General features: G+C 46.1%; 2 protein-coding genes across 3 annotated transcripts in view; one reads left to right on the forward strand and one right to left on the reverse strand.

The window, feature by feature from the left end:
* DDX31 (DEAD-box helicase 31) overlaps positions 1–15481 on the reverse strand; it is a 44859-nt gene extending 29378 nt beyond the window's left edge. The window contains exons 1-14 of the mRNA XM_041406707.1: positions 15374–15481; positions 14456–14709; positions 14191–14266; positions 13790–13833; positions 13378–13448; positions 13029–13093; positions 12218–12262; positions 10935–10976; positions 10105–10169; positions 9197–9316; positions 8824–8930; positions 7868–8103; positions 7362–7538; positions 4901–4960 (exon numbers count right to left, since the gene is read on the reverse strand). Of these exons, the coding sequence (XP_041262641.1) occupies positions 4901–4960; positions 7362–7538; positions 7868–8103; positions 8824–8930; positions 9197–9316; positions 10105–10169; positions 10935–10976; positions 12218–12262; positions 13029–13093; positions 13378–13448; positions 13790–13833; positions 14191–14266; positions 14456–14709; positions 15374–15481 (1470 nt within the window). The remainder of the gene's footprint in view (positions 1–4900; positions 4961–7361; positions 7539–7867; positions 8104–8823; positions 8931–9196; positions 9317–10104; positions 10170–10934; positions 10977–12217; positions 12263–13028; positions 13094–13377; positions 13449–13789; positions 13834–14190; positions 14267–14455; positions 14710–15373) is intronic.
* On the forward strand, positions 15476–23696 carry GTF3C4 (general transcription factor IIIC subunit 4). 2 transcript variants are annotated; one of them, XR_005952834.1, is made up of 6 exons: positions 15476–15779; positions 16852–18672; positions 19750–19880; positions 20759–20847; positions 21511–22193; positions 23164–23692. XR_005952834.1 is itself a non-coding variant. In XM_041406552.1 (5 exons), exons 1-5 carry the CDS (start codon positions 15480–15482, stop codon positions 21573–21575), a joined length of 2406 nt encoding a protein of 801 aa, XP_041262486.1. In that variant the 5' UTR covers positions 15476–15479; the 3' UTR covers positions 21576–23696. The 2 variants fall into 2 exon arrangements, 1 of the variants encoding a protein (XP_041262486.1); XM_041406552.1 differs by having other exon boundaries at positions 21511–23696.
* The last annotated feature ends 1614 nt before the right edge of the window (positions 23697–25310 follow it).

The raw sequence follows: 25310 nt of genomic DNA on the forward strand, positions 1-25310 counted from the left end.
TTCTGTTCATTAGTAATGTCCTCACATACTCCTTGGATTTTACATTCACCAGGTGCAATAGCAGAGCAGGTGTGCAGATTTAACTCTGTTAGGAAATGTTTTGCAACACATGTATCTTTTAGCTAGTTGCAAAATAGAATATATTAAGGACGTAAGCAGGAGCTTAATGTACTAAAAATGTGTCAGCCACCCACTGAAGTGTTTTCATGCAACTCCCACACACGTTAAAAGAATGGGAAGCTGATGTTTTGGCAGCAAAGGCCTTCCCATAAGCACTAACCAGGCTGTTTTGTGGCTCCAACTGCAGTAAAAGAGGAGACACTTTCCACAGCGCCCACTCCGAAATAATGCACACTCGCGCTCCAACACGCTCATTAAGGAGTGACTCGTTCCCAGAGTCAGAATGAACAGATGTACAAAAAGCCATTTAAAGGAGGTTGGAGAAAATAAATCAAGGGAAGTCGGGAAGCATGTACAGCAGTTAGCAGGATAACAAGACTATAAACTCTGCAGCACGATCAGACAGGAGCGCTGACGGCTGATTCCGAGCTGGCTGGCTCTGTTCTTCCACGCTGACAAGGCTTTGGTCTTTTCCCTTACTGTGCTCTTCCTCACACCCAGGAGCTGAGGAAAGGCTGGCTGAGGAGAGGGCTCTGACCTTGGCACAGGGCAGTTTCCTCAAAATAAACCAACAACCAAGACACCCCTGTGGTCTGGAGCACCTCTAACATGGGAAGGAGTGGACAGCACTGGCAGGAGCCATCCCTCTCATCCACCCAGATTCTTTCCCTACTCTTCCAAGATAATTTTCTCAACAACTCAGCTTGGAAAATCACTGCCACAGTCAGCATTTTCACGTGCATTTGTCCAAGCTGAAAAGGTTCAATAAAAGCCTCATAAACAGCCAGGGAGAACATTTTAGGAGAAGGCTTTCTCCCATCACCAGCCTTGCATTCATGATCACTTTCACAGTGCCACCAACTCCACTCAGTTATTACTGACACACAACAGCAGCTACTCTCCTGGGGTTTCCCTTGGCTCTCTTTCACAAGTCTCTTGGGATTTACTGGTAATTGGAGTGTTTTGCAAACTCTCAAAGATTCCTCAGTATCAGTCCACCTGTGTCTCCTCAAGCTCCTTTTCCTCAAAGGCCCTGGTAGAGAGCAGCAAGGTAGGACTAGGGTAAAAAGTTTGAGTTGATTTGCTTTCCTCTGCTGGCTGAGCCCATGATTTTCAACTTCTCAGAATTTTAGAAAAATATTTGTGGGTCACCTTTCCAGGAGAGAGAACACAGCCCAAACAACAACAATCCAGTCTTACATTTATTCCACACACAGACACACTAATCTGCTGCCAGTACTCTTTCAAGAAGCCCAAGAGATTTCCAATGTACCACTGTCCCCTCTTTTCCACTGCCTCAGATGGCACTGCCCCTTCCATGTGTGACCTCACACCACCATTCCTTAATTACAGGGAAATCAAGGATGTGACACCTTGGCAGGTCGCTGCTGCCTCCTTTCCATGAGCAACAGAAGGGCCAAATCTTCAGTGCCCAGCTCATGGGAGCAAAAAACCAAAACTAAACCTACACCAGTGCCATTTTAAAAGATAACCTGAAGCCTTAACCAGGTTCCTGCCCTGATCCCAACTGCAAGGCACACAGGGGCACAGAATCAAGGAACAATCCACCCAAGGGATGCTAGAAAGGCTGAAATTTCTGCTTTGAACAATTCATGTTACCAGCCTGTGCTTGTGCTTGGGGGTACAAGAATGGGGCACAGGGGTGGGTGCCAGGGAATGGAGGGCAAAAAGGTCACACCGAAAGCGAGTCCTGTCACTGCAGAAGATCAGAACCAACAGGGCCACAAAAGTTTTGCAAGGGCCTCGGTTTGCTCAGTCCCTCTCACACAATCTAATTAGGGCAAAGGAAATTGCTAAAGTTGCTTTTGAAAGACACTCAATGGTGAGGTCTTGAAGGCCCTGAGCTTGACAATTGGCTGCCTACATGAGGCCTAGAAGTACAGATGGAAGGCAGCTTGCTCAGGTGCCAGGCTGTCAGTTGGATTAAAATGACTCATTTATTTACCAAAGAACCTCACAAAGTGCTTTAGCTAACAGGCAGAGAGGGCCTAACGGCTCTCCAAGCTGGGGAAGAAGCTCTCGCGCCTTCCCGGCCTGCCAAAAGTCATTACTGCCGAGTGTGGAAAGCCATCAGCAGGGTAGAGACCCCCGTCGGCAGGGTGACAGATTGGGCTGCGTAATCAGAGGAGGAAGGGGAGAGCACAGAAGCTGTCAGAGGCGAAAGCTCTTGGCTGGGGCCGCCAGAAAACTGGCAAGATGAGTTAGCGTGACTGAGTAAACAGCAAACAATCTCCAAATGATCTTTTCTCCCTCCCTGGAAGAGATGAACTTGTTTAAAAGGCACATCCCAAAGGAAGCCGCAAAGAACTTTCAGTGAAGGAGAGAGAAATAAATCTGGATGAGACCCTCTGAGATACATGGCCCTTCTTTATTTTCTTGTCTGCCAGCTTATATTGTCTGGCAAAAATATTTTGTGGGCTATATTAATATACATATGACATAGAGCAAATTAATAAAAGGAACAGCAGGTCCCATTGCTTACTAGAGCGGAAAGATGGGTGGAGAACATGGCATAAGGGACAAGGGAAGGACAGCAACATTATTTGTGTTGCTCTTTTGTGAGCCAGGTTTCAAAATTTTGTGGGCACAAACCACGATTTTGCAGTGAAAAGAACAGAACCACCTTTCTGCAGAATTTTTTTTTTTTTTGTTGCTGATATGGAGAAGAGTGTCAGAAAAAGCAATGCCCTTAGAGGCAGGAGGTGGTCACAGAGCCTGGCTGCCCTTTGGACATCTGCGTTGGGGAGGCACCTGTAATGTGGGACTGGTGCAAAGTGTATCTCTATATTAAGGTGTCCATATGGTCCCCATTACTGTGGTAACAGGCCACCTCCTGCTTTCAATGCATTTGTCCTCCCAACATCTCTGTAAGATGGAACTGTGCTACTTTCCCCATTTTACAGATGGGGAGTTGAAGCACAGGGAGATTTTGGACTCAAGACACGCAGCTCACTGTGCTTAACGTGCTGACCACGTGCCAGCTGAGGCAGAGTCACCAGCACCGGCAGGAGCTGCATCCCTGCCTTGCAGGAAATGCAAAGCAGCTTAGACTGAAGAGGAGGAGGAGGCTTACAATAAATGTGTTACCTTACACCACCCTCATCATGGCAATCCAGGTTACTCCACGTTATCTCCCGTTTATGATCATTACCTCCCATTTGTGACAGGTCAGGAGCAAACCCACAACCACTGCTGCTCAAGTGAAATGTGGCTACTTGCCTTGTCACCCCAATTCCACCAATTGTTCACCTGCACTGAGTCTGTGGCACAGCATGAAATCAAACCACATCTCCACAGTGTCTCAAGAGGGGGAATCCCATCCACCAAGATTTCTTTATCCAAATTCTTCCTACCTTGTCAACAGTTGCACATTTCCTGACAGATTTTTTTTCCTGTCACAGGCTGCATTTGCCCTTCAAACCTTCTCACCCAGGAATTGCTAGCCTAGTGATTAAAATGGTTTTGCTTTTTCTTTGTCCAAAATTGAGCATTTACCTTCCTTCCAAACCCATTAAATTGGAATTTCAAAAACAAGATACGTATCTGACATTTCTCAGTTATGTGCATCAAGGATAACAAAGTTTAGCTATTTATTTTTCAGAATTTACCAAACACTTTTTATCTTCGAAACAATCTACACTACTGAATAATTTAAGCTCTATTCTCCTCCCTAGTTCTGACACTCAAGTATTACCTCTGTATACAAGGGAACCAAGTTACAGTTCCACTTATGCACTGCAAAGATGCATTTTGACCTTGATCAAATCACTGAAAGGTTGTACACACAAAGCAGGACCAGAAGGTAACAGGTAGAATTTTACAGGTGACATAATAAATAATTTGGCAATGCTAAATCAAGCACTCCTATATACACAGCACTCCTAGTTTGAACTGTGGGCAGAAAAAAGAAAAAATTCAGCTCCCCACACTCTGAAAAAAATTGCAAGTGGTTTCCTTTAAGAATAACATGCAGGAGAGCAGAGAACAGGAGTCATTTCAGAGCTGGAGAGGGTTTCTCAGCTCTAATTACTCCCGATCGCTGTAATTTACAGGTTTGCAGTGGGTAGAAATCGCCAAGATTCACACGTTTTCAGATCAACAGCTGCCACTATTAGAGAGCAAATCGTGCAGCCTTCTGCACCACTGCAGCAGCCTGTGGCCCTGGCAGGTCAGGAGTGAGAGGTAAAGGTGCCACCACAACCCAAGGGTGCCAGCAAACTTCAGAAGAGGACAAGAATTTCACCCTCAGCACCCTTGGAAGGAGCTTGAAGGGCACAAGGAGAGCAGCAGAGCATGTGCTTTTCCTTCTCTGGTTGGGCTCCCCTTTCCACCTCTGCAGGTGGTTGTTTTTAACCTTGGGGTATTTATTCAGATGGCAAATACCACATTCCATCCAGTTTTCCTGGCAGTTCTGGGGCACACTACAAATCAGGATTGCATTCTACTGGCTGCATGTAGGAGGCAAGGCTCCAGCTTCAAAGGAACAGATTTTTCCAGACAGAAGACCAAGCAAAATACTTGGTGGTCTCTAATATAAGACATACAGTTCTTCCTGTATATGGTAACTCAGCAGAAGATCATGTTAGTAGTTTTCCAAGAAGGCCCCGTCCCTACTGAACATGTGAGATGCAGAAAAAGGAGATGTCTTTCCTCAAGGTCAGACAGTGAGCTGGAATTAAAACTCAGTGCCAATTCCTCTGGTTTCCCTTAGGGAACAGACCATTAGTGTGGAGCTCCTAAGTGACTCCAAGTTACTCACAGTGCAAAGCAAGATGCCAGTCTTGGATTTTAGGAACTCCTGGAAGACCTCTGTCCTTTCCTAGAAGATTGAAAAGGAAGAATTAAAAGACTGCTTATGCACATTACAATCAAACACAAAGCAAATTAGCTAAGGTAACAATTTAACTGTGTCTTGTTCACTAGATCATGTACAGATCCAAAAGCAAAGGAATTGGCCTCACAAGTGCCAGACTCTTACTGCAAATGGAAAAATCTGTGGCACACAGGTGTGGTCCCAGGTAGGAAGGCAGTGTCTGGGGAAGCCTGGATGCATTTGGGCAAATCAGAGCAGCCAACACCTCCACGGTTTGCACAGAAGCAGAGCCTGTGTGTGCCAGCAAACAGGAACTGTTTTACATGGAGAGGGGATCCACAAAGGATTAGGCAGCACCAACAGAAGCACTGGCACACTTTATGGGCAAGACAGGCTTTTGTGGAAACAAGCAAAGCTGGACATGTTCACTGCTGTCTGTCCAGTCACACGATGGGCAGGATAAGCCCATTTTGTTGACACAGTGATATAATCACATCACAAGAGATCAGCCTCATCATGTGCCCAATGGGGCATGCACACAGCCACTGCTCTGACTCTGGAATTACTGAGTGGCAGGGATGCTCAGCTGCACAGTGAACTGCTGTGGGACAAAGTAACAGGGCAGGAGAGATGGCCAGAAATCCCTGCCCAAGGGGAAAGGAGGCACCTTCCCATGCTTTCCCTTCTACTGGCAAAGGCCACCAATGGGGCTGATGACACTGGGATGGAGGCTGCTCCTTCCACCAGGGTCAGAGGCAGCCTTGTCCCCATCTCTGCCCTGCACCATCACAGCTCCTGCAGCCCCCACTCCTTACATGAGTTCAGGCCCACAGGCAGTGCCATCCACAGCACCCAGATCCCAAATTACCCCCAGCAGTCTCTGAGCCATTAAAGGGAACTGCAGGAACCCAGTACAGCCCCTCAGCTCCCTTCAAAAGCCTTCTGCTTTGTCAGTCCCCAAACCTTCCCAAGCACATTCCAATTATTTTAACTAACAGCTTTGGGGTGTGTTTTTTTCCTTGAGGAAACCACAAAAACTGACTCTACAACTCACATTACATCACAATGATATTTGCTATCTCTGAGCACCAATAATCAAAGTTCTCAGCAGAACTTGGTCTTCACTTGCCAATACCATCTCTGCACCTACACTCCCTTTCCTGCTTGCTTTCCAAAATATCCTTATTTCCACGTTTCAAGCCTTTCCCTGGAGTTCTGGCTAGGAGCTAAGTGCATTAATGATAAAAGAGGAGAAACCTTACACACTTGACTCCCAGCTAGAGGTGCTGTTCCAGAAAAGAAGGGAAACTTGGGCCTTGCTGACACACTGAACCCTCAGCTGACAAAAATTAAAGAAGAGAGCACGCTGTATCTTGTTGACAATGACAGCAGCCGTGCTCAGCAGTACCATATGGGATCCACAATTTAGCTCCATTAATGCTCTTAATTTGAAGACATCAAGCACTAATTACACACTGGGTACTAAAAAGGCAAAACCCTTCCCCTGGTGCCAGCTACTTAGTGGTGTTCTGTTGGCTTAACAGCTGGTCAGGGTAGAGTTGGGCCAGACCAGGCCTGCTCACTTGCTCAGGCAGGCAGGTTGAGGAAAGGCCAGACTGCAGGGACAGCAAAGCACATGTTTCTGGTCTCCACAGGATGGGAATGAGCGAGAAAAACAATGGCTCTTCACCTCTTGCTTCATCAGAAGAGCTTTATTCATTTACCATCTCTGCTGTGCAGCTCAGAGTAGAGCAGCAGCTCTCTCCATCACAGACCAAGGGCAGGATCTGGGCCTGAACTTCCAAGGGAGGTCTCAGCTATTGTGAGAAACTCTGCAGTGACAGTTCATCTGACACTCTCTTCCTGGCCTCTCAGCCCTCTGTAGCAAGGCCCAACCTCTCCAAAAGGTCCAAAACTATTTTGGGGTAATCACTGTTACAATGCTATTATTCCATCCCAGGGAAAACAGCACTCTGTCAAGACACTGCTCTTCAAAACCAAAGCCAAACTGCTCCAGCCTCATTTAATGGGGACAACTTATTAGGTAATAATGTTTTGGGGCTTGAAAAAGGTTTTCCTTTGGCATTAAAAGTCTGTCTTGACTGCAAGAGAGAGAAACACAGAGACATAAATGGTTTAGTGCACCCACTGGGAATAGAGAATGGCTGCTCTGCCTGCTGAAATAACACATTGGCTTGTTCAGGTGTGTTTTTCAGATACAGCTACCAAGATACTTTCCAGAAATGAGACAATATCTTTATTCTCATTAGCAGATGGAAGACTGAGGCCCCTAGAGGTGAAATGACTCTCTGTCCTCTCTTCTGCCCTCCTCCCCAAAATAGCCACATAATAAATCATAGGGAAAAAGGAATAAAACTGCAGATCCTGACGTTTTGAGAGTGCTTACTTCCTGTTCCATGTTGCCGTGCAGACGTAGAAAACGTAAGCTCACAGAGGAGAGGGGTGAACGTCCAGGTTGTTCTGACTCTGGCCCTCCTGAAAGGACCTTTACAAGGAGCTCGTGGTAGAATTCCACTTGTTCACAGCTGGAGAAAAAGATGATCATCTTGTGGCGCTTTTCAAACTGCAAGAACAAGAAGAATTGCACATGACCACTTCCAAAGGCCTCTCTCAATTCCCCGATCATGAAAAGATCCAGGTGGTTGACACTTCTGGAGATATAATTATCTGGGAAAGGATTACAGAGTCTGACACCAAACAGAGAGCCCTCAACAGAAGAATGAGTACATGCTGCACAGCATGAAAGACACAACAGCACCTCAGCTCTCTTGTGGTTCAAGATGCACTTCAAAGCCCTGGATCTAATCCATGCTATCCTCAACAGAGGAACAGATAAAGGAGTTGGAAAGGGCAAAGGGCTACTTAATAATATAAATGCAAACAGAGTCTCACCTTGCATTTCTGCAGGATAAAAGCTGCTAACGTGACAAGCCTCAGTTTGCTGGGGACCATCATGACATACTGCTGGAGTGTCTCTGGAACAGCAAAGTTTTCCTGCTCCATGCAGTTCAATGAACTGCTGGCTTCCCTGTCTGTTTGTGATGCTGGCTCAGGCATCTTCTGGATTTCATCTGCTACAGAGATGCTGACAGGGTCATTCAAGCTGATATCAGCCAGGCGTGTCACTCCTAAACCACAGAAATGAGAGACACGTGAGGCCCAGTCTGGCCTGGGATGATGAACTCACACAAAAAACCAACTAACACAATTCCAGTGAAAAGGAGGGGAGGGCAAGAACCCAGTGAGCCACCCTCAGACAAGGACAGCACCCTCTCACAAACCTCAGCCTTTTTAAGGCTTAGCTGCTGTGGACTCCACCAGAACCTTGACAAGACACTACTCCAGCTGACTGTGCTATTTCACAGTACATGAATGTCTTTATGGACAGACAGCATTTGGCAGGCCTACTTTTAAATGTGGGTGGGAAAATCCCAGCAGATCTTCACTCTGTCAAGAGTGCAGGAGTCAGAAGGCCTGGTTCAGCTCCTGCCTCAGCAGCTTGTGTGGTACAGAACAAAGCATACAACAGCTCTCTTGCAATTAGCTTTTTGCCTTAATTCAAATGCCTGCATTTGTATAGCAAACAAATGAACTTTCAGGTTCATGGTAACTTTGCTAAGGAATTTGAGAGACATATGTGGAGGCCATGGAAATACATACACTGACAGAAATTCCAGTCATAAAGGAAGTGCCATAAGCCAAAGAAATTAACAGAAATTAACAGGAAATTAATTCCACTCCTGCAAAGGGCTTCAGACTGAGCTGTAATAGAGGCAGACTCAATCAACTATTCTGCAGTTGCCTGTGCATTATCCAGCTACAAGAGCCCCCATCTGTCCATAACCCACCTTCAGTGAGGGTGGCTGAGAGCAGCACATTCTGACGAGTCTCTCTCTCAGCATTTAAAGCATTGAGTATCACAGCCACATCCTTCTCAAAACCCAGGTCCAGGATCCTACAGAGACACCAGAGATGGTTACAGGTGCTGTAGGAAGGAGAAAGTCTTAATACTGCACGACATATTTGCAATGAATAATTGCCCAACAATCTGTCCAAAGTGGGTATTTCGTCCTAATCCCAGACATCTGGTGCTTGGCTGAGGCCAATGAGCATGAATGGATTAAAATCACACCCTCTCATCATTTAAAAAAAAATATTTAGTGAATTATGATGCAGAGGGTATTGTAATAATTCTCTGTACCTGAACTCTTGGAAGTTTACCTGTCTGCTTCATCAATGATCAGCCACTGAGTGCGACGGAAATGAATGCATTCCGTGGACCTGATGTGATCAACCAGGCGGCCAGGAGTGGAGATGAGGATATTGATCCCTTTCCGTAACCTGTGCAGATTTCAAAACAAAAAATAAAACCCAGGTAAGGGAAAGAAAAGAAAGAAAAAACAATTCCATGCAGGTTAACATGGAATAGGACCCCGAGTGAGGAACTGGAACCTACAGAGGGAAAAAGTGCCACAGTAAAATCAGGGACAGCACATTATCACTGATAAAAACTGATTTGTTTTGCCCAGCTAAAATTCATCCTTGATCATCACTGATACTCTGATACTCAGAGGCACACTCAGTGCTAAGGACAGGCTGGAAATAAATAATAATATTAAAAAAAAAAATCTAACACACCCCAGCTAGGTTTTCTTTTCTAATTGAGTACTTGTTTTACTGTCAAGAGTAAACTTCTTTTTGTGTATGATTATATAGAGAGAAATGAAAATTCCATTTTGGATTACCAGCTTACAATTCAATTCTTGAAAAGGGGAAAGAAAGGAATTTTTAACACCAGGAAATCTCTTCTCCAGAAAGCAATTTCCCCCATAACAAATACAATTGGTGGTAAGCAAATACAGGTGTTTGTCAGAAGAGGGAAAAAGAAATACTGACACAAGAGCTCATCTTCTCAGAAGGCTCATCAACATTTTAGAAAGAGATTCAACTGGGGGAAGTGAATGTTTCCTGCTGACCCAGCCACTGTGCCTGTGTAAGATCCAGGGGATCACAACCTGATCCAGGCTCACCATCCGCCCTCCCAGAAAGAAAAACTAAACAAGAGTAGCAGATAAGGAGTCTGTAGAGCAGAAGGACCCAAAATACAATTTAAGAAGTTGGTTTCCTACCTGGCTTTTTCTGATTTTCTCTTTTCTCCCCCCATTAGCACTCCAGGCACAATCCAGGTAAATGGCTACAGAAAAGAAAACCAAGACCAGCAATGATTCTTCGTAATAACAAGACAAAGCCTAATAAAAAAATGATGTTTCTTGGCAAAAAAGAGAGAGGATGGGGCTGACAGCAGTGTGCATGTGATGTGATCACAGCTCCAGCACTAAAAAAAAGACTTGTAAGTCTCTTTTTAAGACTTATAAATTTATAAGACTTATAAATAATGAGAAAGTACCCTATTATTCCAAAGAAAAATGAAGAGGGGGTGGAAATATGGATCAGATAAATGATTTAAACACCTTCTAGCCCAATGGTAAGATACTCTGCCTCAATTACAAGGAAAGCACTATCATTTAATGATTTTAAAAGCCTTCTCATTTCTCCAGTCATTCAGCTGGCAAAGCAGTTCCCCAAGTCCTGCTCCCCATCTGAAACCCATCTGTCCTGTATTAGTTTCAGTAAAACGGTCCTTGTCACCACGAGAGCTTCCATTCATAACTCAGCCTGAGACAATGAAAGGTATTTCTACAAACAAATGGCTGTGAAAATCAACTGTGCTTGTTTATCAGCACATGTGCAACTAGGGTGCCATAATTAATCACTTAATTGCTCATGTAATAATTTAAAACATGCCATAGGGAAATCACACACTTAAACACATTTATCTTTAAGGACCATACATCTTTCCAGGTGCTGGATTTCATTAAACCTCCAGCTGAATTCACAGGAACTGAAGTTGTTTAGCTCCTTACAGGAGCACAGAGAACACAGAGCATTGAATTCTTACCTTAAGTAGTTTCTGGATTGTATCAAAACTTTGAAGTGCAAGCTATGGAAATCAACAAAAGAAAATGAGCTCTGACAAAGTCTCTCTGGACTGAAAAGCTGGATTACAAATCCCTACGGCACAAAAATCTGTAAATTAATCTAGTTATGTTTATCAGAATTCTAAATGCATCCTTAGTTTTTCTTTTCTGCTTATTAATTTTTTTCTCTTGAATAATCTCTCTTTTATTGCATTTTGACCTGCTCAAAAATCTCTCTACTGGCTCAGCTCCATGAGCCAGCTCTCAGGACAAGAGAGACTTCTGCTGGCTTCTGTGAATGCCCTGGGGAGAAAACAAGCTACAGGCACAGATGATTTTGCTCCAGAGGAAGAATAAAAGAGAAAATTATAAAAATTCTGGGAAAAAAAAAACACCATGAAAAGGAAAAACAAGTCAATTCTCTTCTGGCAGTCCTCACTGTTCCTCACCTGACCCAGAGAGTGATTGTGCAACTGGATTTTCTGCATTTCTTTTCTCAAGGAAGGTTATTGCTTCCATTCCAAAGTAATACCAATTGTAATCACAAATTATCTTCCCAAGTACTCTCAATGGCAGCCCTTTAAATGAGCTCACACACAGTTTCCTCCATGCTTAGTATTCACATGGCATCCTAAAGAGGCAGTAAGTTGTTGCTGTAAAAATTTAAATAGCTTCAGAGCCTTCTCCTTTCAGGTAACAGAGCAGAGATATTGCACTGCAGGCTGCATAAAATATTGGACCCCAAATGAGATACCTGCAATCAATTCTCCACATGGAAGTTATTATCATTTGACATACCAAACAAAAATAAAAAAGGTTGATAACCTCTTCTGACACTGCCTTTGCAGTTGCAAGTAATATAAATTAAATAGAAGAGTTCAATGGAGAAACCAACTCTTGGAGGCCTCAGCTTCAGCATTCACTTATGGATTTGAATAAACAGCTTTGAAAATTAAATACTTGTATAAAGCTACACATATGCAAAGCTGAATTCATTGGTTTTACTCATTCCCCCTGCAGGAGGTCTGCACTGAGCCAGAGAGCTCCTCCAGCCTCCACAAAGATTTCCAACTGCAGGAGGAGAACTGAGAAACTCCTTTCTTACTCTGCTTGGCACTGAACAAAAATGACAACACTTTCTGTGAGGGCAAGATCCCAGCAAAAGGACTGACAGCGTTTTCTGATGTGGGGAACTCTGGTGGACCCACATCTACACCCCCAAAGATGAGTGTTCAGACAGATGGAGAAAGGAAGAGGCACCTACCTCCCTGGTTGGGACGAGCACGAGCGCGTAGGGGCCATCGCTGCGCTGCAAACACACAAGAGCAGGGCTCTGAGAGAAGGCAGCACTGAGCAGAGCCCTCCACACCCCCTGCTCTCAGCCAGCACTGAAGGCCTTCAGAGCAACTTTCTACATGACATTTTAGGGTATTTCTGCCCCACAGCTTTTATAAAATCAAGTTTTTCATGTATCAATCCTGCACTGCCTTCTTGTCCCTGCTGGGAAAGCTGCTCACAGCCAAAGCCAACATTTTCTTGCACACACACAGTTTCACTCCTGTGCTCCAGAGCTGCAGGGATGCTCTCCTGCTTGATGCACAGCAACAATCTGTAGGTAGGAGTGACAATCCAGGATGGGCTGGAAATGCTTCAACCCTTCAGTCAGGATGATCTCTTTCCATAAAATGCACAAGATCTGCAGCAGCATTTTCTGGTGTATGATCCAAACTGGGAGCATTACCCAATCCCACTCCACGCCAAAGATTACCTAAAGACATGGCAGTAACCTTTGCTTTCAGTTCTTCCAGACCATTTCTTCTGCTCTCTACCTTCTCCACACCTGATAATTTAGCCCATTTCCAATTTATTCTGCAGCTTGGAGCAATGGGGAGTGGCTAACACTGATCTTGTACCATCCTCAACAGAACTGGGAAATCCCATCTGTTCACATGTACAAATAAAGGAGAACGTGGATTGCTTGTATGAAAAAGAGACAGCAATGACTACAGGAGCTGGATTTTATTTTTATTCATCTTAGTATCAAAAGCAAATTTATTTAGTGCTGTTGGACCTACCTGTATTTTGGATTCCATTCCTTGCAAAGACTGCACAAGTGGAATCCCATAGGCAAGAGTTTTACCTTTTTGGAAGGGAGAAAATAAGAAAACTTTCCATTAAAAAAAAAAGAAACAAGTGGCAATTACAGCACTTCAGCAAACCAAAGCCCCATTTGTCCCACCATTCTTAAACTGCAATCAGAGTCTGGAAAAGTTTCTATTACACAGAAAGTTTTCAGAATGGAAGATTAACAGGCAATTCAATAAAAGGTCAATTGGAAAAGAGGGGTGGTGCTATCCCACTAACATCTATTTAAATAAATGGAGTTAACACCCTAATGAAGGACAGTGACAGCTCAACACTGACCTGAACCAGTCTGAGATCTCACCAGGGCATCTCTGCCTTGCAGGAGCACAGGAATGGTTTGCTTCTGAACACTGGGTGACAAACAAAGCAGGACAGGAATTGCAGATAGAACACAGGATAGAATTCCAAGATTTTAACACACAGTGACTGTCTCAAAATTCTTTACCCCAAATTCCTCATCTCTGCTGTGCAGCTATATCAGCTGAGGTGATTTCTAAGGAAAGCCACTGGATAGGCACCAGATCAGACCAGATGGGTTTATTATTCAAGTGCCAAACTAGAAGGCAGGAGTCCCAACAGCAAACAGGACAGTGGTACTGTGGCCTTCACAAACCCATTAAATATAATGAAATAATCACAGGTGATTGGCTTTTAGGGGTAAACTGCACAGTTTTGATATTAATTTGCTTACCTGGTCATGCTGCATATGTTTAGGACAGTGTTTATTGTGGAGATCTAGAGAGATAGTAAAGAGAAATAAAGGCTTTATTATCAAACTGTTTCTTTTGGTACTTCTTGTACTGCTGAGACAGAACAAAACCCAGAAGACTGGCACTTATTCTCTGCATAACTGGTCCATAAAGTTCCCATCTCCTCAAAATACTTCTCACTTAATCAGAATTACACCACTGCTGGTTTTCTGTGTTTTTTTGGTATTACAGCTGCAAGCAGTGAAGAGGTCAGGACATGGACCACCACCCTGAGTGACAAAATCAGGTGAAGTATCCAGGTCACCATGAATAAAGTCTTTCTGACCTTCCCCCCACCCCAAATCCCCAAGTTTCTGAGGCATGCAGCCCTCCTGCCACTCACCAGATGTGGGTGGAGGTCCAGCTGGCTGAAGGAATCTGTAGTGAAAACATTTTCCTGCACCTGCTGCACTTCTTTTCTGAGTTAGGGGAAACAAAACCAAAACAAACAGGAGGGTTAAAAATGATACAACAGCATTCTACATAATCAGCAATGAAACTTCATTTCATTACCAAGAAACTGCTCTGCCAAGCAAGGACAAGAATTCAAGACAAGGAATTTCAAGGCATTGCAAAGGGGTTTTTTTTCTCCCATTTGTCTAAAATACCTGTGAATTTCTGGAATGTCTGGGTTGTTTTTAAACAGGCTGGATGTCTTGATGAAAGGTTTGTTCTTCTGGCTTTCATTCTGTTTCTCATTCAGCTGCTTCTTAGGAACAGTTTTTTGTGATGAGCTTCCCTCCTCCCTGCTGTCAGCCTCCGTGGCACCTTTCCTGAAGGTGTTTATGGATAATTTACGTTTGCGTTTCACCGGTGGGTTCCCACGTGGTGACTGCAGCTTCCTTTTCAGAGCACCAGACTGCTTTAAAGTGAAACAAACCAGTCAGCAGTGACACACAAACATCAGCCCACAGCAGAGCCTTATTTTTGGAATCCCCCACTCCATGACTAAAGAAATCAAAGCTGGTTTCTGCAGCTACACAACTCCTACCCCAACAGATCCACCACCGCGCCCGAGACCTCTGACACTGCTGAAATGCCATGAGCAACCTGAAGCCCTATCTAGTGCTCAGCCCTAAAGGATCCCATTCAACTCCTCCAGTGGCTGCGCAGAACACGCTTTAAAAATCTCTCTCAGAAGCATTTTAAAGCCTCTGCAGACGAAGCAGAGGGCTGGGAGAGCATCGCGCACAGCCCGTCAGAGGGAACGCGGTGAGGCAGGGCAGCGCCGTCTGCCCGCAGCTCCGGGGCTCGGAGGAGCCGGATCCCCGGGGATCGGGGAGCCACCTGCGAGCCCCGGTGTCCGACCGGCCCCGGCTCGGGCGGGGGAGAAGCCAAAAGTTCCATTTAACAACTTTGCCGGACGCTGCCTCGCCGCCCGGTCACGGTCCCGCAGGGTCCCGTGTGCCGCGTCCTGTGCCCCCTGTCCCGCCGGGTCCCGTGTCCCGCAGACCGCAGACCCCACACCCCTTCCCTTCCCTTCCCTTCCCGGGCTCCGTGAGGGCTCTCCGAACCCCACAACCCACGCTCCGGGGCCCGCGGGGCGCGCAGGCGGCGATGGGGCAGCCCCGGCCGGGCCCGCCGGGGGCTTCGGCGGCAGCGCGTGCGCGCGGCCCGTGAGGCGGCGGTAACATGGCGGCGGCGGGGCGGGAGGAGCCGCCGCTGGGGCTCGAGTCGGTGGCGGAGGAGGCGGCGGCGGCAGCGAGCGCCGGGTTCCGGCTCACGGCGGTGCGGCGAGAGCCGGCGGTGCGGCTGCAGCACGGCGCCAGCGGGCTGGAGCCGCTGGCATGGTCCGAGGATCACCGGGTGTCGGTGAGCACGGCCCGCAGCATCGCCGTGCTGGAGCAGCTGAGCGACGTGCACAGCGGCGGGCAGGACATGGTCATCCACCGCACCGCCGTGCCCGCGCCCGCCGCCGCCTGCATGCTCAAGGTGAGCGCCTGGCACGGCCTCGTCGCTGTGTGTGAATGTCTGAAGGGGGAGGTGCGGGTTGGACATCAGGGGTTTCCTCACGGGAGGGGCGATCGGGCTTCGGAACGGGCTGCCCGGGGAGCTGGGGGAGCCGCCGGCCTCGGAGGTGTTCAGGGAACGACTGGAGGCGCACTCAGGGCTCGGGTGACAAGGTGGGGATCGGGCACAGGCTGCACTCCGTGGTCCCAGAGGCTTTTCCAGCTTTAATGGTTCTGTGGTTTTCACCACGGTGCCAAGCAGTAAGACAAGAGAAACGAGCATAAACTGAAAGACACAGAGCTGCACCTGAACATGAGAAGAACTTTTTTCCTGTGCAGAATCCAGAGAGGGTCTGGAGTCTTTCCCACTGTGGTCCCTTCCAGCCTGACCCATCCTGGGATTCTGATCCTTCTCTTGGGGAGCTGCCCCTGCCCTGCCCAGAACTTGCTGCAGGCTCTCATTTTAAAAGCACAGGAGAGAAAAAACCATATCCCAGTCATGTCTAGGGATTCTGAAGTTCTGCTGTTTTACTGAGAATCACTTGAGCTCCAGTACAGTTATTTCATTACAGTTTTAAGTAGGAATCTTCCTTTGTTTTGCTACCTAAGCTGAAGGATTTTTGCAGCAGGGATTTCTCTGGCCTTCAGGGGAACATCTGACTTCTCATGAAAATGGCAGATGTGGGTGGATATCTTATTATTTAATACTTTTGTTGTTGTGAATCTGATTTTATTTTCCAAAACAATGCTGAGAATATGGAATGGAGTTGAGATACTGAGTATTTACATATTATGCCAGGTATCTTTAAAAGAACAAAAGTATGAAAACAGGCTCTTTGATTCAGCAGACAAAAATTCAGTAGCTGAGAGTCAAAACTATGCAAATTCAGGGCATTAATGAAGCTGAAGTCTTTAGGAGTGACACCAATTAACCAGGGTAGTGTTGGTTGTGATTGGGGATGCTGTGTTTGAAGAGAGAATTAATTCCAGGAAAGTCTTCCTAAAAAAAAACCAGCTGTGCAATAGTTTTAAAGGCTCTTTTTGTTCTCTTTTAGGTCGGCCCAAAGAAGGAGGTGGCTGAGTGCAAGGAGAAATTCGCCAGCTCAGTGGATCCCACCGTCAGCCAGACCTTCATGCTGGACCGAGTGTTCAACCCCGAGGGGAAGTCCCTGACCCCCATGCGGGGTTTCAAATATTCCAGCTGGTCCCCTCTGGGCTGTGACGCCAACGGGAGGTGCCTGCTGGCCGCCCTGACCATGGACAACCGCCTGACCATCCACGCCAACCTCAACCGGCTGCAGTGGGTGCAGCTGGTGGACCTGACCGAGCTCTACGGCGAGCGCCTCTTGGAGGCCGGCTACAGACTGTGCAAGGCTGACGCTCCCCGCGGGGAGCTGGGAGATTTCCCCGAGTTCCAGCGGCGGCACAGCATGCAGGCCCCGGTGCGCATGGAGTGGTCGGGCATCTGCACCACCCAGCAGGTCAAGCACAACAACGAGTGCCGCGACGTGGGCAGCGTGCTCCTGGCCGTGCTCTTCGAGAACGGCAACGTCGCCGTGTGGCAGTTCCAGCTGCCCTTCCTGGGCGAGGAATCCATCACTTCCTGCAGTACCATCGAGTCGGGAATAAGCTCCCCCAGCGTGTTGTCCTGGTGGGAGTACGAGCACAACAACCGGAAGATGAGCGGGCTGATCGTGGGCAGCGCGTACGGCCCGGTGAAGATCATCCCTGTCAACCTCAAGGCGGTCAAAGGCTACTTCACGCTGAGACAGCCCGTGGTCTTGTGGCAGGAGATGGACCAGCTGCCCGTGCACAGCATCAAATGCATCCCTCTCTACCACCCCTACCAGAAATGCAGCTGCAGCCTGGTGGTGGCTGCGAGAGGCCCTTACGTGTTCTGGTGCCTCCTGCTGATATCCAAAGCGGGGCTGAACGTGCACAATTCCCACGTGACGGGGCTCCACTCCCTGCCCATTGTCTCCATGACTGCGGACAAGCAGAACGGCACGGTGTACACGTGCTCCAGCGATGGCAAGGTCAGGCAGCTCATCCCCATATTCACAGACGTTGCTTTAAAGTTTGAGCACCAGCTGATAAAGCTCTCCGAGGTGTTTGGCTGTGTCAGGACTCACGGAATCGCCGTCAGCCCCTGCGGGGCGTACCTGGCGGTCGTCACCACCGAGGGCATGGCCAACGGGCTGCACCCGGTCAACAAAAACTACCAAGTTCAGTTTGTCACCCTCAAGACTTTTGAGGAGGCAGCTGCACAGCTCTTGGAATCTTCTGTTCAGAACCTTTTCAGGCAAGTGGACTTGACGGATCTTGTGCGCTGGAAAATCTTGAAGGATAAGCACATTCCTCAGTTCTTACAGGAAGCACTGGATAAAAAGATAGAGAGCTGTGGTTCCACTTACTTCTGGAGGTTTAAGTTGTTTCTCTTGAGGATTTTGTACCAGTCGATGCAGAAAGCCCCCTCAGAGGTCACGTGGAGACCTTCGCACGAGGATGCCAAAATCTTGATATCAGATTCGCCTGGGATGGGCAGCACTGAAGATGATCAAGAGGAAGGAACTTCAAAACAAGCCAGCAAGCAGAGCCTGGGGGACACAGGCAAAGGTGTGGACATTGATGACACTGCAGAGGATTCTCTCCATCAGTCAAGTGACACTGGAGGCCGTGAGCCAATGGTAGAAAAGCTTCTTGAAATACAGGCACAGATTGAGGCCGTAGAAATGCACTTGACACGAGAACACATGAAACGGGTGTTGGGAGAAGTTTACCTGCACACGTGGATTACAGAGAACACCAGCATTCCCACCAGAGGAGTCTGTGACTTCCTGATGTCTGATGATGGCTACGATGACAGAACAGCACGAGTAAGTGGCACCTGTGCTCCGGGGATTCTGTGTCACTGTCACTTCCTTCTCCCCACTCCTGAAAATACAGCTGGGCTGGGAACGAGAGCTGTGGTCATGTCATCCTTGCCAGTGAGATTCTGTAGAACATTCAGCTTAAATTGCCCTTCCTTGATGTTGTGGAATAGGAGGGGATGTAAATACAGATGTTGAAATTTGGATCAGGTACAATAAAGAATAAAGATGCTTGAGTTCTTGGAGAACTGGGGAGAGGGCTGGGGTTACTGTGCTTCTGTCAGTGGGTTTAGAACATGAACTGATTGAGGGATGTTTGTTTTCATTACTCAGTTTATTTAATCCATCCTCTTTGCACAAGTCAACTTCAGGTGTATTTCCTCTAGTCACTCACACTGCAGTTCTGATGTTAAGAGCTGGTGTAGTGTGGTGTTCTCCCTGCTGGCATCACAGCCAAGTGTGGCCATCAGTAACTCACTGGGAAAGTGCTCTGGCAACTGCTGGGTTGTTCTGGCATTCAATTAATATGAATTGAAAGTTTGAGAGGTTGCTTTTCTTATCTTAGAAGAATCTTGGTTCTTTTTTATAGTGATGAAAAGCATCTTCTAAATTGTATTTTATCTATTCAGTTTGCTGTCACACTTTAAAGGTCCCTGGGATGTGGTTTATATCTATTGAAATGTCACAGACAAATTTGATCACATAAATGCTCTGCTATAAACATTGTACTCCCAGATGAGTGCTGAAGACATCCAGGTAATTTCTGAACAGGGATTTTTTTTTTAGCACATCCACTGTGATAGGCATGAGGGAAAGCATTGCTGTTGTGGTCAGTGGTGTGCTATCAGTTCTTTCAGTACTTTTAAAATTTGCAAGGAATTACTATTTTTAAAGTCTATATCCCTTTAGTGTGAGACAGAAATCGTTAAGAGAACAAAAGGAAAATAAATGAATACTTACTGATACGTTGCATTTCTTACACTTTGATTTTTTTGGAATTCAACTTATTCTGTGTCCCTCTGAAACCACAGTGAGGTGTTCCCCCCCCGGGCTGTGTCGCTGAGTGCCTCCTGTGTGTTGCAGGTGCTGATTGGGCACATCCTGAAGAAGATGAACAAGCAGACCTTCCCCGAGCACTGCAGTTTGTGCAAGGAGATCCTGCCCTTCACCGACCGCAAGCAGGCCGTGTGCTCCAACGGCCACATCTGGCTCAGGTAATGGCTGAGGCACCCGGAGCTTGTCCCCTCTGGGCAGTTCACACATTCTTCAGGAGCTCACTGAGCCACTTGTTAGCACTGGAGTGAAAAGGCATGAAGCATCTTAGCCGTGCTGCAGTTTTTTCTGTTCTCTTCCATAAGAGCCAGGGCACTGGAGGTTGGATTTGGTTCTCTCTTAGCAGGACAGTGTTTTTATAGTAAAATGCTTTTGAGCATGTTTTTTTTGGGGGAATATGGGGTCAGGGAGAAAGCAGGCAAGGGAAAATTGAGGACAAATCATCCTTTGGAACATCACTTGAGGGAAGGTTTGTTCAAGCTCCTTCAGCATTTGAAAACAAAATCAGTTTAACAAGAAATGATTGAGAACAGGCACATTGAAAGCCAGGCAAATGAAATGAAATTTTAGAAAATTACATAATTAGAATTTGAAATTTTAGAAAATGAAATCTTCCTGTACCAGTGTGGGAGGTGCATGGAGATTGTCCCTGGAGCTGTGACAAGTCACCAGTTTGTCACAGAGAAAAGCTGTGCCTAACAGGTTTTGTGTGCTAGTTTGGGTAAATAGTCATGGCCTTAAGGACACCCTGGTTCTTCCCTGTGCAGTAGGGCCTCAAGCTTTTCAGCTCATCTAGTGTGTGCTAGAATTCTTTTGTCAGTGATATATTGAGTTTTGACCTTTCATTTTTGTGTACATATGCAATTTGGTACACTTGGGAAGTTTACCTGAATTAATAAATTAATTTTCATATTTAATATGGTTCATTACTGCCTTTACTCTCAGAAAGCAAATTGTGAACAGAACCCAGCCTCCAGTCAGGGCACAGGAGCAGCAATAAACCCCAAACCTCTTGATAAAACTGCTTGTCCTTTCACAGGTGCTTTCTCACCTACCAGTCCTGCCAGAGTTTGGTGTACAGGAGGTGTTTGCTTCACGACAGCATTGCACGGCACCCAACCCCAGAAGGTAAAATGTTCCTGGGGCCAAAAGGGGCAGGATTGGGGCTTTTTAACTGTTACCTACAAAATGGCTTGAGTTAGTTTCACTGATTTTACTCTTTTAGGCAATTCCCATGTGAAGCTCTGCATTTCACAGATGTTGTCTGGGCATTAGTGACATGTTAATTGCAAATTAATAACTGCAGGAATTGAGGTATAAATCCCACATTTTAATGAAATCTGGGTAAACACATAATCTGTGCTGGAATGCTCCAGTAGTTAGTTTGATATTCAAGTTGAATATATCAGCATCCAGTTCTGCAAGAGGGATAAAGAAACAGGAACCAAGGACTGTGTTATGTGAGGGATCTAATGTCAGTTCAGAAAATGAGAACACTGCAGTTGGGCCATGGTGATCCTTTACATTTTTTTTCCTATATAGCTATGAGCATGTAAGGATAAAGCATGGAGTTTTCACCTTAATTGTGTCCCCTGCTGAGGTGGAATTTAATCTGGCAGTACTTGAAATTTCAGGGCAGAAACAGAGTTGGATTTCACTGAATTCTCAGTCACTCCTGCTTGTGAATATATACAAACTGTCCAGGATTCCTGTTGAGTTTGTGCATCTCAGGTGTCATTCCTCTGTTCATCTCTGCCTCCAGATTTAAACAACTTGTTTTCTTATTTGCAGATCCTGAATGGATCAAGAGGTTATTGCAGGGACCTTGCACCTTCTGCGATTCTCCTGTGTTCTAGAGAAAAGCTGTGTCAAGACTAAAAGTATTTTCTCTACTGCATAAGCTCCCTTCAGCCTGGGAGGATTCAGAGACAGGAACACAGACTCTGCTGGAGGGAGAACACCTTGTCCACAGCCCTGTACATAGAACATCACAGGTTCTACAAACTCCTGAAATCCAGAGCCCATTCCATGCTCCAGAAACAGGAATGCACCTGGAAGAGCCAGTTTAAAGCTGTTTGGAAATGCACCCAAGGGAGCCTCAGCAGCTGGACACTGACAAGGAACTGGAGGGTTGAGCACAGTGGGAATTGTCCTTTCTGCCTGACACCAGTGTCAGTTCCCAAAAGCTGGGATGGGAACAGCAGAGCTGCCTCTTGAATGCTCTTGGTGGTAGAGAAGGCTCCAGCTTGCACTGCTCTCCTTTGCTTTTTAACCACCCTGGCACTTGCTGTAGAACATGGAACACTCCAAATAATCCATGGTTCCAGTGTCTTGCCCAGAGAAGCAGATGCCAGTTACAGCCATATGAGAGAATTTGGCCATTACATCAATTTCACTGAAAGTCTAGAAGAGTAACTGCCTCAGAACTGTAACAGTGTTTCAGTCAGAAGGGTGATATTGGCTGCCTGGGATCAGTAAGAAGAATTTTTAAATATAATAATAATAATTATTATTAAACTAATAGCAATTAGCTTAAACACTAATATATATACATATATATAAAATTTCCAATGCTCTTAAGTCTCTTGCCCCACTTTCTTTTTCTGAACTAAGTTCTAACTCCTTCCCAGCTCTTGCCAAAGTATTTGTCTTTGGTTTCACTTAACCCTCTACCAAGAGGAACCTCTTTTCCAGAGAAACTCAGTTACCAAAAGCATTACCAATTACTACTGTCAATTAAACTGAGAGTCTCCCTCATGCAGCACTTGAGTTTTATACAAATCTGACACACAAATAATCACTCCCAGCTGACAGTTTTTCTTTTCATAAGAGCTCAGTAAAAAACCCCAAACAAACAGAAGACCCCAAACCCAACCCCACCATGGCTGACATGCTCTGGGTAGGGCCAAGGAGGCTGCTGAAGCTCTTTGTGTATCCCAGGATGGTTTGGGTTGGATGGGATCATGAAGCTCATCTCATTCCACTCCTGCCATGGGCAGGGACACCTCCCACTGTCCCAAGCTGCTCCCAGTCCTGTCCAGCCTGGCCTTGGGCACTGCCAGGGATCCAGAGGCAGCCACAGCTGCTCTGGGCACTCTGTGCCAGGGCCTGCCCACACTCACAAGGAAGGATTTGTTTCTAATATCCCATCTAACCCTTTTGAAGCCATTCCCCCTTATCCTGTCACTCCAGGCTCTTGTAGAATTTCTCCATTTCAAGTGGCCGAGTCCAGAAATTTATTTTGCCTTCTAATTGTCCTATCAGAAAAACCATCTTTTTTTTTTTGCCATCTGTTCCTACAGGGAGCAGAATCCTTTTCAACCTCCTATGCAGTGTTAGAGGAATAATACCTCCAAATGTGTGTGGTTACTTGGTACAGTTTGTCTTGTTAACTTCAATCCATGCTGTCAAATAATCCTGAGTTTGTGTATTTCCATTCTGCAGAGTACCAATCTCAGAGGTGTCGTCCTGTCTGTGATTCCTGACACTTCCACTGTGTGGGAAGTGCTCTACAGCTGTTGAGAGATCATGGAATTGTGCTGACATTATCAGTCTCCCACCAGTGCATGTGTGATTGGTGCTTGTTTCCTCCATTCAATGACTGTGCATATTTTGTTAATGTTCCTTCACCTTTAATAGGAGCAAATTTATTTTCAGCAAACATTAAAGAAGTCAGCTGTCCTTCTGCTCAGTGTCTCATGCATTAAGCATGATCCTGCATTGACTGAGAAGAACATTACTGTAGTAGCCTAGAAACAGCAGAAGCACATTCATCTGTAAAATAATTAGCCTTGTTTGTAAATATCCTTGGAAGTGATACCATAATTGTATTAAAGAAACATTTAGTTTTTTATTGCTGTGCATTGAAAATTGAAATTACTTCAGTGTGTCTGCAGAGAAGGGAAATGTAGCTCGTGTTGGTATCCAGTAAAACAAGGAGTAACCTCGATACCCAACGTGTGTGAGTTTGGGGCCAGCTCTGGTACCTGGGACAAAATTCCAGTGCTGGTGGGGCCTGGGGGAACAGAACATCCCTTTTCATGTGAGCTGAGTAGGGGTGGTGGTGGAGAAGGCTTTTTAAATGGAAGCTGCAAGTCCTTGCCCTGGCAGCTGTGACAGCTCATCAGTAAATGTTCCAGTTTAGAAATTCTGCCTGTGGAGAAGGGGAGGGAGCCCTGCAGAACCCTGTCCCAGTGCTTTCAGAAAAGTCAAAGAACATTTCTTTGGCCATGGCTTAGGCACCATAAAAATATCCTGAGCTACTGAAATGTTTAAGTCTGGCTGACCCAAAGGTTCACGTGATAACAGTTTAGATTGGTTCTTGCTGATCATTTCTGGCAGTTCTCTTGAATTTCTCTGAACTGAGTTTTAATGGTTTGCCATGGAGAAGCTCTAGCACACCTCACATTAGCATTGCAGCATTAATGTTTATTTTCCCTGTCTTTCAAGGCACTAGATGCTCAGTCTGCCATTGCCAGTTTATTTAACCTGGTTTCAGACTTCTGGGAAAATGGAATTTTAAAGCCAATGATGTTGTCTTTGTCTGCCAGTGGAAATTCTTTAGCAAAAAGCTTCCACTCTTCCCCCTGACCTGTTCACAACAGGTACAGAGGAACTGGGATTTCATTTTTGTGTAAACCAGCACTTGTCCCTAAGTGCATTTTTAGCCAGAATTGCAGAGCCCGCCTCACTCAGTAACATTTAACCCCTGGTGCTGACCTGAGTGGGTTTGGCTGCCCAGCGAGCGCTGAGGCTGCTCCAGGAATCTTTTTGTGCCTCAGATTTGTGAGGGGCAGTTCTGGTCATGCAAGGGTTGGTCCTGCTCTTGTCCTGATCCAACCTTGCTGTCACCTCACAGGGAAGGGGAGCAAGAACGAGCACCTGCTGCCAGAGCTTTGTGTTATTTTGCCATTATCAGAGCTGCCTCCTCAAACCAACACATCTCCTATCAAGGCCCACTCTGTTTTGAGACACCAACTGAAGTGTTCAGAGAACAAATCCCACAGAACTGGAGTTTATCTCCGTAAGTTTTTGCCCAAGTTTTGCAGGATACTTCAACAAGTGAATAGTTGGAAGATGTCAACTGCCTCACCATTTGGTGGTGAACACTCTGGCTCTTCAAAGACCCTCATCCCCAGAGGGAGAGCAACATTCCAGCAGAGACTGAGGGCTCCTGCTGCTCTTTTTTATTTTTTTAATGGATTATGATACTTGCAGCTGAGAATTAACAGGCAGACATCCTGTTTGGCCAGAGCTAAGGTGTCATTTTCCTTGAAGAGGAGCTTCTGACAGCATTTAAGATTTGCTGCTCACGCTGGTATCACACTGGGAGTTAATCCCTCCTCCACTGGGATGAAGAAATCATACCCTTGGCTAATCCAAGTTGGATGGATAAGTGGAACAGCTCTGCATTGTACAGTGTCTTGGTACTAGGTGCTATTCTTGGAACTAAGGAGGAAGTTTGGGGTCACAAGGACTCAGTCCTGTGTCTCCAAATTACACCCCCTGCTCGGGGATTGGTGGTGAGGGATCTCATTGCTGCCTTTCACCTCAGTTCACTTATGGCTCTGGGACTTCATCATTCAGTCACC

The sequence above is a fragment of the Onychostruthus taczanowskii genome, unplaced genomic scaffold, assembly GCF_017590055.1.
Source record: "Onychostruthus taczanowskii isolate IOZ18803 unplaced genomic scaffold, ASM1759005v1 scaffold25, whole genome shotgun sequence".
Lineage (NCBI taxonomy): Eukaryota > Metazoa > Chordata > Aves > Passeriformes > Passeridae > Onychostruthus > Onychostruthus taczanowskii.

Coding starts and splice junctions, on each gene's coding strand:
- GTF3C4 (XM_041406552.1), top strand. CDS start 15,480: ATGGCGGCGGCGGGGCGGGAGGAGCCGCCGCTGGGGCTCGAGTCGGTG. Junction 18,673..19,749: donor ACGATGACAGAACAGCACGA/GTAAGTGGCACC, acceptor TGTGTGTTGCAG/GTGCTGATTGGGCACATCCT. Junction 19,881..20,758: donor AACGGCCACATCTGGCTCAG/GTAATGGCTGAG, acceptor GTCCTTTCACAG/GTGCTTTCTCACCTACCAGT.